Source organism: Branchiostoma floridae, chromosome 4, assembly GCF_000003815.2.
Source record: "Branchiostoma floridae strain S238N-H82 chromosome 4, Bfl_VNyyK, whole genome shotgun sequence".
NCBI lineage: Eukaryota > Metazoa > Chordata > Leptocardii > Amphioxiformes > Branchiostomatidae > Branchiostoma > Branchiostoma floridae.
The window spans coordinates 12,723,498-12,738,208 of record NC_049982.1 but is presented as its reverse complement, the minus strand read 5'-3'; the positions used below and the strand labels follow the sequence as shown (position 1 = coordinate 12,738,208).

Genomic DNA, 14,711 nt, shown 5'->3' with positions numbered 1-14,711 from the left:
TTTTTAATGTATCATAAAAGCACCCCTCTAAGGAAATGAGCTATTCCACAGCTGATGGATATTTCCAGGCAAGATGGCCGTCGATCGGACAAATTTGTTTCTGGCGACGATAAAAACAGTGAAAACTCGCAATAAGATATTGAACATTGGTTCAGAGGAAGCCAAAAATACAGCAACAGTTCACCCAAGACCCAAGGGAGAATTTATTGTCAGAGCAAAAGATGTGGTGAGTCAAAAAATTCAGACCATCTTGAAGAAAATGTGATTGCGACAAAAAAATGAGTCTCCGGATGACGTGTACAAATAGTAGTAGTAATAGTAAATGGTTTATTGAACAGCCAGTGATCACGTTGGATTACCGTATTTTGTAAAAATTGTATCAACCAATAATGTCGTCAAGTGCAATGACGAAGAAATAACCTCGTTGTAACAAGGTCCCATGCTCGAGGAGACGCCTCAACACATGGGTACCTACTGGCTGATATAATTTGTTGTCTGTGAACTCTTTAAGCGGCATTAATGATGTTCTGGCACTGTAACTCAACATAACTCAACTAATCTACTCTAACTAAGCGTGCACTGTCTAACTACTATGTGTGTCCAAGGAGTGTATCCTATATAACCTCCTTGGTGTGTCTAAATAATACTCTAAACTTGTCTGAACTGGAACTTGAACATCCAGGGTCTTCTGACCTGGGTCTGCCAGCTTACTAACCAAACACTTTAATTGGTAGGTCAAAATGTTTGGACTGGTGTTTGAACCCCACAGTTAAAATATGTACAGTACAGATGTTAGTAGAAGTTAGTAATTAAGAATCAATCTCTTTCAGTTTGATATCCTGCTCCTCAGATTTTTACAGTTCAACCAAACAGCCCTTTGACTTTATTCATGTGGTGGCTAACTTCAATATCTTTGTAATAATTGCAAGGGGACAAAGAGATACAATAACATGAAAATTTATGTAAAAGATTTACTTAGTAAGGCCTAGTCTATAAAGTATGAACGTATCTGATAAACATCTATAGAGTGGCAATAAGGGACTGTAATATGTCTCTCATAACACGCAATACAATATCTGTTATAACATACAGACTGCCAGAATTGTCATTTCCATGTTGGTGACTTACTTTTGTCTCTTAGGTACAGAATATCAGCAAGTTAAGAGATTTCCTGCTGAAGCATAGGAAGGACTATATTGATGCCACAGGGTGAGTATCATAAGTGTTTCTGAAAGAGCTGTTGTCAACATTTAATTGCTTACTTAAAACTAGTATGTTGTGATAGCTGACTTATCCTTGACTTAAAGTTTCTCTGCTAACAGTCCTTCATCAAGCCTGGTCAGAAAAAGAAATGTCTGTATTAAGTACCATCAAAGTAGAATACTCATTGTAATAAGTAAATTTGATATTCTTTCAGGTATCTGACATCAGAAGTGTCCAAGATGACAGACAATGAGAGGGACCAGATTGACAATGATGCCCAGACGTTTATGCGCACCTGCTCAGAGGCCATCAGGATTCTTAAGACAGAAGGTACTGCTGAAAGTATCCCCCAAGATGAAATACTTGTTCTTTACTTTATTTTGTTCTGTTATTGGCTGGACTGTTCATGATTGTGCCATGATGAAGGCAAACATAATAAATTATAGGTGAACAAAAACTATATTATACACATATATACATATATTATATACACTATATACATATATAGTAGACTGACGTGCAGTCAAATCTTGTTCCTTACTGGTGACTATGCCTAACTATATGTGCCTGTAATCTAAATGAACTGTACTGAAACAGTTACCTAACTCAGTACTTGTGTGCTGCTGTGCTCAAGCTAAGCCTGCTTCCCTAACTAGATGATTAACATTATTCAGAGACTTGTGTTCATTGAACAGATACTTTGGTTGCAATCATCACAATCATGGTCATTTGTTTGTTTGTTTTCAGTACTAAAACAACCAATGCCACAACAAGTGCGTAGCCACAGAGAGGCAGTGTTTGAGCTCATGGAGGCATATCTAAAAGGTGAGGGCTGAATCTGCATACAAAATATAGATGATTTCCAAGAAACAATTACAACACTTAACAAAAACACAACTGCTTTTATGGACTAGTACAAGGATTGATAATAGTGATCATTAATTAATAACAAATACTCAATACAAATGCACTAGGAAATCATGTTCAATACACTTGAATATTATACTCTAAAATTTGTATCAAAATATCACATGGATCCTTGATAAGAGTAATGTATGTATTATATTTATCAAAATTGAATAGATTGAAGGGACCAACAATGAAACCATATCATCCTAAATTAATGTGTTTACTTTTGTAGATCTAAAAGTATGTAATTTGTTACAGTGGATTCATGTGTATGTCAACACACCCCCTGTTGGTTTAAATCTGTAATATTCCATGTACCCAAACTGGTCACAGTTCAAGGACTCCAACCCTCATAAGGGAGATAGCATTCAGGGTGTTTACTCTACAGAATGACTCCATGTCTTATCTGTTCATGACTGTATCCATGGTGGTGTGTTGCACATATCTGTCCTAAGGCCCAGTTTTAATGGGCGCTGTTGATATCACTTGAGCCCTAATATCAGATGTCACGGATGTCAGCAAAGCCTGTGAAGGCCAATAGATCCATAGCATAGTCATATCTGCCATCCTTCATGGTCAAGGTATTTGTCATGACGCACATCTCTGCATTGTGATTGGCTGATCATTGTGTGGAATTGATTGTAATCACATCTGACAAAACAGGAAGTGAAATTTATCGGCTGTCTGCGGTGCCCACCTGCCCATTCCATGTGGCCTCAGGACTCTAGCTTTGCATACATTCATGGGGCCAGTCTCAAAGCAGGTGTTTCTGAATCTGAAAGAACTGAGTTCTCTCTTGTTCAGCAATGACCACTGAAGTTTATGAAGTGCCAATTAGGTAGCATTTACATAACTTATGAATAGCAATGACCAGGAGTGAAATTATCAAAATCATTATCCTAAGGTTTTGTAATTTGTTATGAGACTAGGAATAAAACAAGAATGAAACAATCCCCAAGTTCGCAGGTGTGTCATCCCAGCATAGCATTGAATAGTGACAGGGATTTCTCTCATGACACATGGACCGCCCGACAGTGATGAATAACATCACTGAAGCATTGAACAGGTCAGAGAGTGCAACATGAGAAGTTGGTGGGGTGTTCCATAACGGTCCCCATCCATGTCACTCTACACCCACACTGGGCCATCTGGTGACTCACGGCTGCCAAACTGTCTTGTGTGATGTCATCTCCTAGGAAATTAACTGCAAGTATAATGTATTATGATTGGCTCTTCACAAGATCAGAAACATTTCTGCCTTCTGAGTCCAGATTCGGTTGAATTCAAGTACTGCATTATTTCCCTGGTTGGCTAATAATTGTGTGTAGCACTAACTATAACAACCACAAACTTTGTCATGATGAATAATTTCTATTAGTCCAGGTTCACTAGGCTTTGAAATTCTGGATAGATTTTCCAATGTCACTCCAAGAACTATAATATCATGATATCTTCCAAAGGGATCATATCATGATCATATTTGACATTATGATCTTTGATGAAAATGTCACAAAAGACGTTCTAAATCATTGCAGCTTCTGGAGTCTGACCTTATCTCTGCATAACCGAATTACTTGACATTCCACCATGTAATAGATGATCCTGCCATTGTCATCAGATACCAATATACCAATTATTATTCAAGAAGTACAAATTGTGAAACTAGCTTCAGAAATTCAAGGGCAGATGCTACAATCATATTTTGCATGTTTGTGGGGTTGTTCACGTGGCTGCAGAGCTAACATCGTACATTTATTTTTCGGAAGAATGTCTGATTTTGTGTGAGCTTTCCTTATTAGCAATGTACTAATATTTGAAACTGACAGATCAAAATTTGTTACTTCGCATGATGAATTTGATGACTTGTGAAATATAAGCAAATGAAGAATTTATTTGATTATATATGGAAATTGGAAGGTACATGTGCTAAGTAGTGTGAAAAGGTAGTGGTTTTATGTGATCTAGTAATTAATTTGGATCTTCAATCAACTTTGACCTATTGGTAGTAGCCTACATGATTATCATCATGTTGTATCCAGTTGAAGCCTAAAGTATAACCCTTTTTAGCTTTATTGATTAGTAATAAATCACAGCTTCTAACTTGCCCATTGAGGTCATTCTAGAGTTGGCCCATTAGCCTTCCCTCAAGTTGAAGATCAAATTAGATGTGGCCCATACCAACAAGCCTTTGAGCTGTCAATAATGAATCAATGGTGATATCAGTTTGGTGTCTTATGTTTCTTTGCTGTTGTATGTACATCCTTTGGAAACACTGGGGGTGGGGTGGGGGACACACTTTGCACCACAGGTGCTTGCCAAATGTAGACAAGAGGCCCAGAAAAAATGCTGATAATATAAGTGGAAAGGCAGATCTCTTTTCATGCACTTGATGTTTCCAATAGCTGCTGGAGGCCAGTTTGCCTGGCTCTGAACAATAAAGCCTGCAGCAGTGGAATTGCATCTCGTATTGGCAGGTCAATAGGTGACCCACAACACACATCTATCTCTCTCACCCTCCCTTTGTATGGCTTCCTGTCCTGCCCAGGAATCAATAGTTCCCCATCAAGGTTGGCCTGAAGTGAAAATTTTATCTGGAAATATCTGAGATGAGAGGATTTGAGATTACCGCTCGTTTACTTGGACACAGCCGGTGCAAGTTTCATCCAACATTGATTTCACATTGTTAATGTAGCTTGGAAAATTTGCTGGTATTTGGGGGAAATGGTTTACAGGGAATTCTTATTAGATGTTTTCCAGAAGAAAGCTACTGTATAAGTATTGTTTCTTGTAACTTGCTATGTCGATAATAAGTAATTATACATTGTTGTTTTTCTTGTTTTGTTAATCCCAGTTTAGAATCGATTATTGTTACCAAGTAATTAACACATCAGCAAACCTTTGTATAATGCATCAGCAGAATCATTCATTACCAGCATGTATAAGGTGTGTCCATGGTGCTGAATACACTGCTGTGGTAACTCTCTTCTCTGGCAGAAGGAAAGCATGAGACTTTAGACTTGAGACTTTATAAGAAAATCCATTAGTGACGTGCCCTAGGGCACGCCACTAAACTTCCTGGACTTCATACATAGATAAAATACAGATATTGGTCAATATTTACAAACATCAATTAATGTGCATGTACAATAATGTGCTTAGTAGCCTTAGGATGAATGATCCACACAAAGTATGTATCACAAAGACCTTCTTTTTTCTTACATTGTATTGTTTACTTTTCCAATCAGCCGTGTGTAAGCTATACAGTGAGCAGAGGGCCATACGTGTCAAAAGAGTTGTGGACAGAAAAAGAATGTGAGTGTCTATTATTTGTACATTTGTCTATTATCTAACATATGCCAAAAAGTAGTTACTGAAGCAAAATCATATCCAGTTGCTTGAGCAACTGCTTTTTGGCATATCTTATTACCTGGATGTCTAACCTTCATTGACATTATCTAACAAAGATACATTGTGTATTGATTATTGCATCCTAATAGCTAGGTCTTGATAACCCTCTCATAAAGATGATGCACATGGTGCATTGATTCATTTCCATTTGATTATATGCAAGTAATCTAATAATCCAGTTTCAATGGGGTCACAATTCAATCATCATTTTTTTCTGAAATGGAATACTGTATGTATATACAAGTACCTGAAGGAATTGGTATCTGAAAATGTTATACATGTATATTACAATCTGACATTTCATGTCTACCTTTTCATGTCTGCCGTGACTAATACATGTACTGATGCATCTTTCAAATCTATAAGAATAAAAAGACTACCTACTGCTTGTCAATCAGATGTAATGTTATATGCAAGGATAGAGATTGCAATCTTACAGCATCACTAATTCTGCAAGTAGAGATCCCAATCGGAATCTATGAATTTGAAATAGTCTCTAAAAGGCTGTCATAAAGTTTCAACTTCTCTTTAAGACAGTGTGTGGTTTAGAAGACACTAGGACAATGAATTAAGTTGATTTATATATTTTCTGTTCCCTCTACCCTCTCAAGTATTCTCATAGTTATAACTGCTTTCTTACACATGTTTCAATGAGACTACATCTACTATGCCATCTAGACAGACAATGTCATTAAGTGTCCCTTGTTTGCTTCTGAAAGTTCCCGTTTAGAGCCTGAGGGCCGAAGGACAGGCGCTGACCTGACTGAACTCCGACAGAGACACAGGAAAGCACAGTCAGAACAGAACACTGAGGAAGGAGCCAAAAATGTGAAGACAGATGAAAGCAAGGTCATGAAAAATATACCAGCATCTAGGGATCCTCTTCAGATGGAATATTTGGAAGAGGATGAGGATGATGAACTATCCCCCGAGGAAATACAGATGGTATGTTTCATCTGTTTATGATAACAGTGCATGTCTTACTTTATATCATCTTTTGATTTGTTAGCATTTGATGTCATATGTGCATATGCATAAGAAATGACAGTAAGGTCCCTTGAAAGAAATTTTCAAGCCTCTTTTGAATGTTATCAATTTTGTATTCTGCTTGTATCTTACACTATGCTATGAGTAGAAATGGACCTTGAGACGCTAAAGCATTGGATTTGGAAGTAATTGCCTGTGTCTGGTGTAACAGCCATGCTAATGAATTCAGGGAGAGGTGTAAGCTGAAGGGATCATTTACAGTAGCCTTTCCTTCCACCTATTGATGGCTTTATGAATATTCCATCTTGGTGGCTGCTACAGGCGTGAGTCTCAGGTACACCGGCCACAATCTTTCAAATGATAAAGGCATGATCAGTATGGGTACAGAATCATGACCTTTCCTGTATGAAGCAGGCAATCATTGTTACAAATCATTACCTTATGGCTTTGTGCACATTTCCAGGATGCAACATCAGCTCATTTCATTTACATTTGTATAAAACACAAACGATACGTCATTGACAAGCATTAGCATAAATCATTAGTCAGACTCTTGTTACTGACGTCTTCTCTATGTAGGTTGGACTATGAGCAGGTTTTGGAGACACTGCTGCTACACTGTACATAGGTCATCATGAGATACTGTGTCATTTTTTATATATTTTCAGTAGATAATCATTTTTAAATGTTTATATTGTATTTGTGTATGGCCATGGTGCCTGAAATAAACAAATTGTTGTTTATTGTTAGGTAACAATTTATTTTTTAAACATTTTTTACCATCATTATTCCGACCCCATTGGATACTGTCTATTAAAGGAAAGATATTTTAAACCTGACTTGAAACACATTCTACATGTATATTAGTCATTAGAGTACTCTACTGTGATGGAGTGATATTTGTAAGCAGATTTTTTATTTAGCCCCATTTGCAACATCAATGTACAACAAAGAATATTTTGGAAGGTTGATGGTGTGTAGCCCATGTAAAAGTAAAGTTTGTTGGTACAACCAAAATCTAAAACAAAGCTCATCATTAACAGAAGGTGCAAACCCCTAACATATGCACCTTAAAGGATCCCATCCATCATGCATTCCTAAAAGGCCCCATCTATTATACACCTTTCAGTCGGTTGATGTATTGTGCAGAAGCTGCCACAGAGGAAAAGTGGAAGAGTGTGTTTCTTATTAAAGCCTGTCTGTTCCAGTTTGAGCAAGAGAATGAGAGGCTGTACAATGAGATGAACAGTCTGGTGGATGAAGTCAGGTGGGAATTTTTTCACAAGAAAACTTAATTGTTCCATACATGTGTGAAAGCTGTTGAAAGGAAGAGGCTGTTTTCTATCTACGGTGTTCTCATTACTTGCTTGTTCCTTTTTAATACAAGTAATCATGGGTTTATGCTGCAAATAAAGGATTGTTCCAAAGAAAAACTGGATTTAGAATAGACTATATATATATTAAATAACAATTGGTACATGTACAGGTGCTATGCAGGTCTTTAGTCAACACCCATCATTCTCTCATGTGAAACAATGTGGCTGCATGTGACAAAAAAATCTAAGCCCATTATGACAAAAATAGATGAGTAAAGAATATACAAATTTCACCTTTGAACAAAATGCTAGGAATTTGTGCACAATGATGGGAATTCATGCAAAAAAGGTTCTTTGTAGTATCTTTCTGTCAATTGGAGTTGGGATGGCAGAATAAAATTTCAAGCTAGCTAGAGCCCAAATACTCTCTTTATAGAACATTAGTTGTGTAACCTTTTACCTGAGTATTAAACTTTTAATGTCATGTGCATGTTTCCCATCATACTTCACTGACATTCCAGATTAGCATTGAGATAAGTTGCTCAGTTGTATAGTTACACTATGTCTGTTACTGTCAACTCTTTACTTTTCAGGCAAATAGAAGGCAAGGTGGTGGAGATCTCCAGACTGCAGGAGATATTTGCAGATAAGGTTCTGCAGCAGGTATGAAACAAGCCTAGTCTATCTGCATTGTTATCTGCTGCAAGATCTTTTGACATCTTTATGACAACATAGCAAGGCATTAGCTTATCTGGATAATCTATCTTTATTTATGTATTTCCTGTGAATTTTACGATACGCTGTATTTCCTTTGTTCCTCCCCTGCAGGAAGTAGAGATAGACAGGATTGCTGACACAGTGGTACAGTCGACTGAAAACATCAAGGAGGGGAATGAGGAAGTCCGAGAGGTAAGTTGTCATAGTGGACATATACCGGTAGCTACATGTATGTAAGTCTGTTTCAGTACAAGTAGAAAACTTAACAAGTTGTCTTTCAATATGACAATCTGATAACCTGATTGTCCTTTAAATGCTACTCTTTAACTGTCGGTTGATGTACTTGATACTACATGTAGTCGTGTTGTAGATGCAAGATCACAGGCAAAGGTGATTTTACAAATTAGGAAAGTATTGTTGAAATATCTTAAAAAACAAAAGACATCAGTGTCCTTAAGTCTCATTATGACAGTATCTAACACACAGTGGCAGTGCCACAACATCTGCCCAGGTATGTGAACAGTTCAACATGTACAATTACTTACCTGTGTGAGTGACGTAGAAGCGACAAAAGATGGTATTGACACTTGTCCTACTTTCCCTTTTTTCGCTTTTGATCACTTTTTGATGGTCTTTTAGATAATTTTTTCAATGACTCAAGCATTAAGAATCCTGTGTATGGTGACGAGTCTCCATAGACGGGATTTTATTGGTCCCAAGTGGTCTTCTTGGAAAGTTTTCAGTCGTCTGAAAACACATTGTCAACCATCTGCTTTTCAATTCTGAACGTTTGGATAAGCATGCATTGCAGCTGCATAATATTGACCTGTATGTGGTATGTGCCATAGTGAAGCAGAATGAATTGTTCTGCCATGTTGTCACTTCATTAGGGACACACAGAGTGCTTCCCTCCCCTCCTCTCCACCCCAGCTGGATATTCTAACCTGTACTTATACCTCATCACAGGCAATTACTGCACATGAATACCCAGGTCAGGGAGGAGGCCTGTCCCCAAGGAAAAATGCATAGATTTTGCCATTTCAGTGAGCAATTACGTATGTAATTCCCCGTAAGTCAGGACTGGGCAATAATCAATAGGCCATCCGTTGGGGTTTCCTTTAATCTGAAAGGATGCACATTGATTTTTCTTTTTTTTATGGGGGGGGAGGGGGGGGCATTTTAATAACTCACACTGGTTGGGTCTGAGGTTTGATGCATAAAATTCCTGCATACATGATAGGCCTTACATTGCCAATCTTTTCACAGTTCAGGTTGTGGATTGATTTTTGGAGTCTTATATTTGGGTGACTATTATATTATGGTACGTTCTTTTGAACATGTGGATATCATTAAGAGGACTTACTAAGATTGAAATGGTAGAATAAACACATCATGTAAATCATTAACTTCTTAAATCACTTTGATACCTGTTAATCTTACTTAAACCTTTTTCAGTCCTTCTATCAAAATATTAGAATCCTGTGTGTGCCTCAGATGACCACACCTCTTCCCTAGTCTGTCTGACTGCTTAGACACTATCCATACATACATCCTTACAATTATAGTGGTTTTTATTGCACCTTACAGGTTTTTTTTTGTCAAATAGTATCTTCATTTGATTTCTTGAAGCCAAAATAAAGATATTCATTCTTGTGTCTTACAGAATAAATACTTTAGGGCAGGACATATTCTACTTCATATCATGAAATTTCTTTATTTTCATCTTTGCAGCATGTTTATCTTCATTTCGCCTCTTAGATAATCATCTACTGAGGCTGAATTTGAAGTGGTCCAGTACTGCTAGTCCTCTGAATTGGCAATTGACAGATTCTTTCAGGAATAACAGTTCCATCTGTCTGTCAAAAGGTTGAATAGAATTCCCTAATTAATACTAATCTGATTTCCTACCTTGGAAAACTGAATATCCATGGAGAACATGACAATCTAACTGATATGGGGAATGAAGGTCCAATCTATCTACAGGATGGAAAACCAATATACATGTAAATTTGGGCATTAATTCGTCAATTAATCTTGACTACTGTGTATATCAGGACCAGGAGCTGTAATCAGGACTGCTGACTGTAGAGTAAAGGCCAGCTGACATTAGTTCACTGGTTTATCTGTAGTTCCATTAGGACAACAAGATTTTGCTGGTGAAATTTCCTGATTTAAAATTTTAGCAAGTAAACCCTGCAACCTGGGTATAAAATAAATGCAACGTTACTTGCACTGTTTTAAAAAGGCATCATTTGACAGTAAAGTAGGGTGGAAATCTCCTTTGTCTTAATTAGGAAATGCAACTCCAGTCAGTTGACTGTTCTAAATGCAACGAATGTAATGTTAACTCTGATCCACTTTAATTTATCACAAAAGAGGCCACAGAACTGAATATGGTATTGGCACGGCCTATGCCAAGAAGGAGTTATTTACAAGCTTGCATATTTGTGCAAATGGCGTCCACTGGGGACAATTACATCTGATAAATCTTAGTGAACAAGCTGACATCTGTGCTAATTAAAGCTAATTGTTGATTGGACTAATCAGAGGCACAGAGCAGATGTTTCCAAAGGCTTTCTCTCTCGTAGGAAACACAATTGAGACATGAGTGTACGTGACATGAATGCTGATGTCAGCATTAACCTTGATTAATGTCATTGTTCACACTGCAATTCATTTTCTATTTCATGCATCACTTGCTAATCTGCTGTTTTGAAATGTATTGTTTTGCAGAGATTGTTTAGAAAGTCAAGGACCAAATTATCTCAATACAGCATTTGCATTAGATTTAACAGTGGCTACAAGTTTGCCCATAGCCTGGGTGTCATTTGATGACTACCAGGCCTGCCTTGAAAAAATTTTGATTTTTACAGGGTGGGCCCTGTAGTAAATTGATGGCACCCAGGCAAGTTTGCCCATACTTTGTCTTTACATTTTTCAAAAGGATGGTTTATTGCCAGAATGTCCCACAGGGCCAGTTAGCCTTTTAAATTCACCTCCTTTGCATTGCATATTTGAAGGAAGGTGTGCAAGATTGGTTTGTCCTCAGGTTTCCCCAGATAATGAGGATTTAGACCATGTCCATCCAAGGATTTTATATAAGCCGTCCTTCGTTCATCTCAAGTTAGATGTTTCCCTAACCAGTGAGACTGCCAAAGTGGTTCTGTTATCTTTTTTCAATTATAGAATAGTGTAAAACGCCCTGAAGCATGTCTAACCACTCGAGAAGCTTCTATCAAACAAACCTCCTTGATCCACCGTGACTCTGGCTGAAGATTTGGATTTAAGAGATAATTTGATCATTATTAAAAATGTTCTGCTCTGATATTTTGATGGAGTCCACTGATGGGGACTACAAAGTGTGGAAGGGTTTTGTGTGCTGTACTCTTAAGAGTATGCAATATGGAATACCAATCTTTAAATGTTGATATGTAGAGACAGACACTTTCTTGACTCGTGTTATCATCATAAAGAATCATTATCACTGCTTTCAGTTTTTGCCAGCTGCCCTGTCAATGCCATTGCATTGCTCAATATATACTGTCATCCTAAAGTATTGACAAATACTGCACTAAAAAGCCTGCCATATTGGGCACATTCATGAGTTTCTCGTATCTGATACATGATATCTGATACATATTAAGCAGTCCTTGTCAACCGATGGAAGAACAGCATCACATGTGTATATATATCGCTGGTGAGCTTTAAAAAAAATCCCTGTCATATTCCGATTGAGACCCCCTGGACACAAGTCATTACTTGGTCTGCCATCTGGCTCCTGGTGAAGTCACCAGTTCATTCAGCCATGTCTGCAGCCATTAACCTTTGGGTCAAAGGTCAGAGCTGATCTATACACCCTGCTAAAGCCACTGGCTGTGAAATGAAAGTTCCAGCTCTATCAAAGCTACCTGCCCTGGGCTCTGGCTTCTAGTGAAGGATTGAAACTTAAACCTTGAAATTACAAATGAGTGGACAGGGCTGACATCTAGGGTATGTTTTTTGGACTGGATGTTTTTTAGGTTGTTCTTGTCAGAGATATCATAAAAAGTTCCACATAATTTTCTAGAGTTATGATGATATAGAGCTCGAAACAGCACAAGCTGCCATTGATCAGTACCTTTGTCAATGAATAGAAATCTGTAAGCGCAATTGCAACTTGGACAACACTTTTGTCTGTCTCTGCATTGTTGCCAGTATTATTTCATTGAAGTCTGATTCTGCTATATGATCCAATATCTCAGTCTTTTTGTTTATGCCTTCTTCGCTGTGCTTTTACGCTGACAAGATACAAAGGCTTTCTGTTCCTCTCCTATGTTATACGAACATAATATCCCTTTAGACCAGGGCCATAACTGAAATGGAAAGGTTTTTCATTCAGTGCACTGATAGTGGATTATGTGAGGTCAGCTGTGTTGGTACAATAGCTGTGGCAGCACAAGACAATCAGTGATTTACTTTGGGCCAAATGCCCATGCATGTATCCTCATGACCTCCATGACACCACTTCCAAAACTTGTAGGATGAATGGGAAAAAGTCACAATCTCTTCTCACTCTTACGCTATACAATGGTCATCCACTGTGACCAACGTGACTGTGTGGACTGCCCTAGCATCAAGTTTGGTTCCTACATGTAGTAGAGAAATAAATCTCACTGCTTTCATCATTGCTCATATTTGTGAGCCTCAGTATCATGAAATTACCAAAAGGTTGAGGAAAACTATTCTGTTTCCTAGAAACTACAGCAAACAATGCTACAAGATGAACTCTTTTCATGTTAGTCCTCTAGTCTACATCATAGGTCTAAGTTTTTTAGCTTTGTATGATTGAAGACATCTTTAGTTGTTGATTTTAAGTCTGCTGTAAAATATTTTTGTCTTTGAATGCTGTTAACCTACTTTTGTCCTTGAATGATGTAAAACTACTTTTGTGTTTGAATGCTGTAAAACTACTTTTATCTTTGAATTCTGTAAAACTACTTTTGTCTTTGAATGCACACGTTGTGTGAAATCTTTCTAGCTAAACTGTATGCTAGAGGGTATCTACCAGATACATGCAAGCCTTATTTTTGTCCTTGTCCAAGAAATCTTTCCTGGCCAGGAACAGCTAGATCCCAGGTGATGATTACATTCCCAGCAAGCCATGATATTTAACATAGTCAAGATGAAGTAGGCCTCAATCCATCAGGGCCTTTGTGAGCAGTGATAGAACTGGTTCAGTCTATCACAGTGGGCTGATGAAAGATGCTACCTCCTGTTTGAAACCTTTTCAACATTCTTTAGTCCAGCACCTACATCTGGAGCTGAGAACAACACAACTGGGTCACTGTATAAATGTGGTGACATTTCAGTTCATGAGACAGGAGGTTTACTCAATTTGTGTCTTGGCATGTAGAACAATAAGATTGGAATTAAGGATTCAAGCTATGATATTAAATATACCAGTTGTACAAGTTTTTGCTAGGATTTAGTACACCTCTACCTGTTATTACCAGGTTAAAGGAGAAAACCAGTTGATTATTGATTTAAAAGATCTGTTGTTTAACCTTCCAGTGTGATGAAATCTTGTATTTCTACAGGCCATGAAGAAGGATGCAGGATTTCGTGTGTGGATCCTCTTCTTCCTGGTCATGTGCTCCTTCTCACTGCTTTTCCTGGAGTGGTACAGCTAAGAGGTCACAACATCTTCCTCTGTTCACACCAGGAAGTATAACATATGCCAGTGGTCCAGTAGTAAGCTAATTTCAAGTATAAATTCATTTTTATTGTATTATATTGTAATGCTTTTTGTGATGAATTCTTTATCATGTACGTTCGCATTTTTGTAGTGTCTGCCGCTACCAGCCCAAAGCTGCCTAGGCAGACCCATGTAATGACTTGTGTCATTGTCAATAAAGTCAAAGTCATTCAGATTCCACCTTAGATGATCCCATGCTACAATAAATATAGGGAGCCTGTGGCTCTGCTGTCTTTCCACAGGATTACTCTTCCAATCACTGGATAATATTTTTCACACACATGAATTTGAAGAATGTATTATAACATTCTGTTTGGATGTATGTATTCAATGCTGTCATTGCTCCCTGTCAAACAGTAATAAATCTGACTCTGTTGTGACTAGATTTTAAGAAAGTAGATAATGGAAAGTATGATCAGGACAGTTTGTTGCTTCTC

General features: G+C 37.7%; 1 protein-coding gene across 1 annotated transcript; it reads left to right on the top strand.

Annotated features, from left to right (window-relative positions):
* The first annotated feature begins 30 nt into the window (after positions 1-30).
* Positions 31-14,213, top strand: LOC118414757 (syntaxin-18-like). The gene is made up of 10 exons (XM_035818976.1): positions 31-226; positions 1,142-1,209; positions 1,418-1,533; positions 1,951-2,028; positions 5,358-5,424; positions 6,240-6,465; positions 7,716-7,774; positions 8,417-8,486; positions 8,652-8,732; positions 14,117-14,213. The coding sequence occupies exons 1-10, from the start codon at positions 74-76 to the stop codon at positions 14,207-14,209; spliced, it is 1,011 nt and encodes a 336-aa protein (XP_035674869.1). The 5' UTR covers positions 31-73; the 3' UTR covers positions 14,210-14,213.
* The last annotated feature ends 498 nt before the right edge of the window (positions 14,214-14,711 follow it).

What these genes read in the sequence shown, in the direction of transcription:
- LOC118414757 (XM_035818976.1), top strand. Translation starts at nt 74, where the DNA reads ATGGCCGTCGATCGGACAAATTTGTTTCTGGCGACGATAAAAACAGTG. An exon ending in TTGTCAGAGCAAAAGATGTG is followed by an intron (nt 227 to 1,141) that starts GTGAGTCAAAAA and finishes TTTGTCTCTTAG; the next exon opens with GTACAGAATATCAGCAAGTT. An exon ending in GGAATGAGGAAGTCCGAGAG is followed by an intron (nt 8,733 to 14,116) that starts GTAAGTTGTCAT and finishes GTATTTCTACAG; the next exon opens with GCCATGAAGAAGGATGCAGG.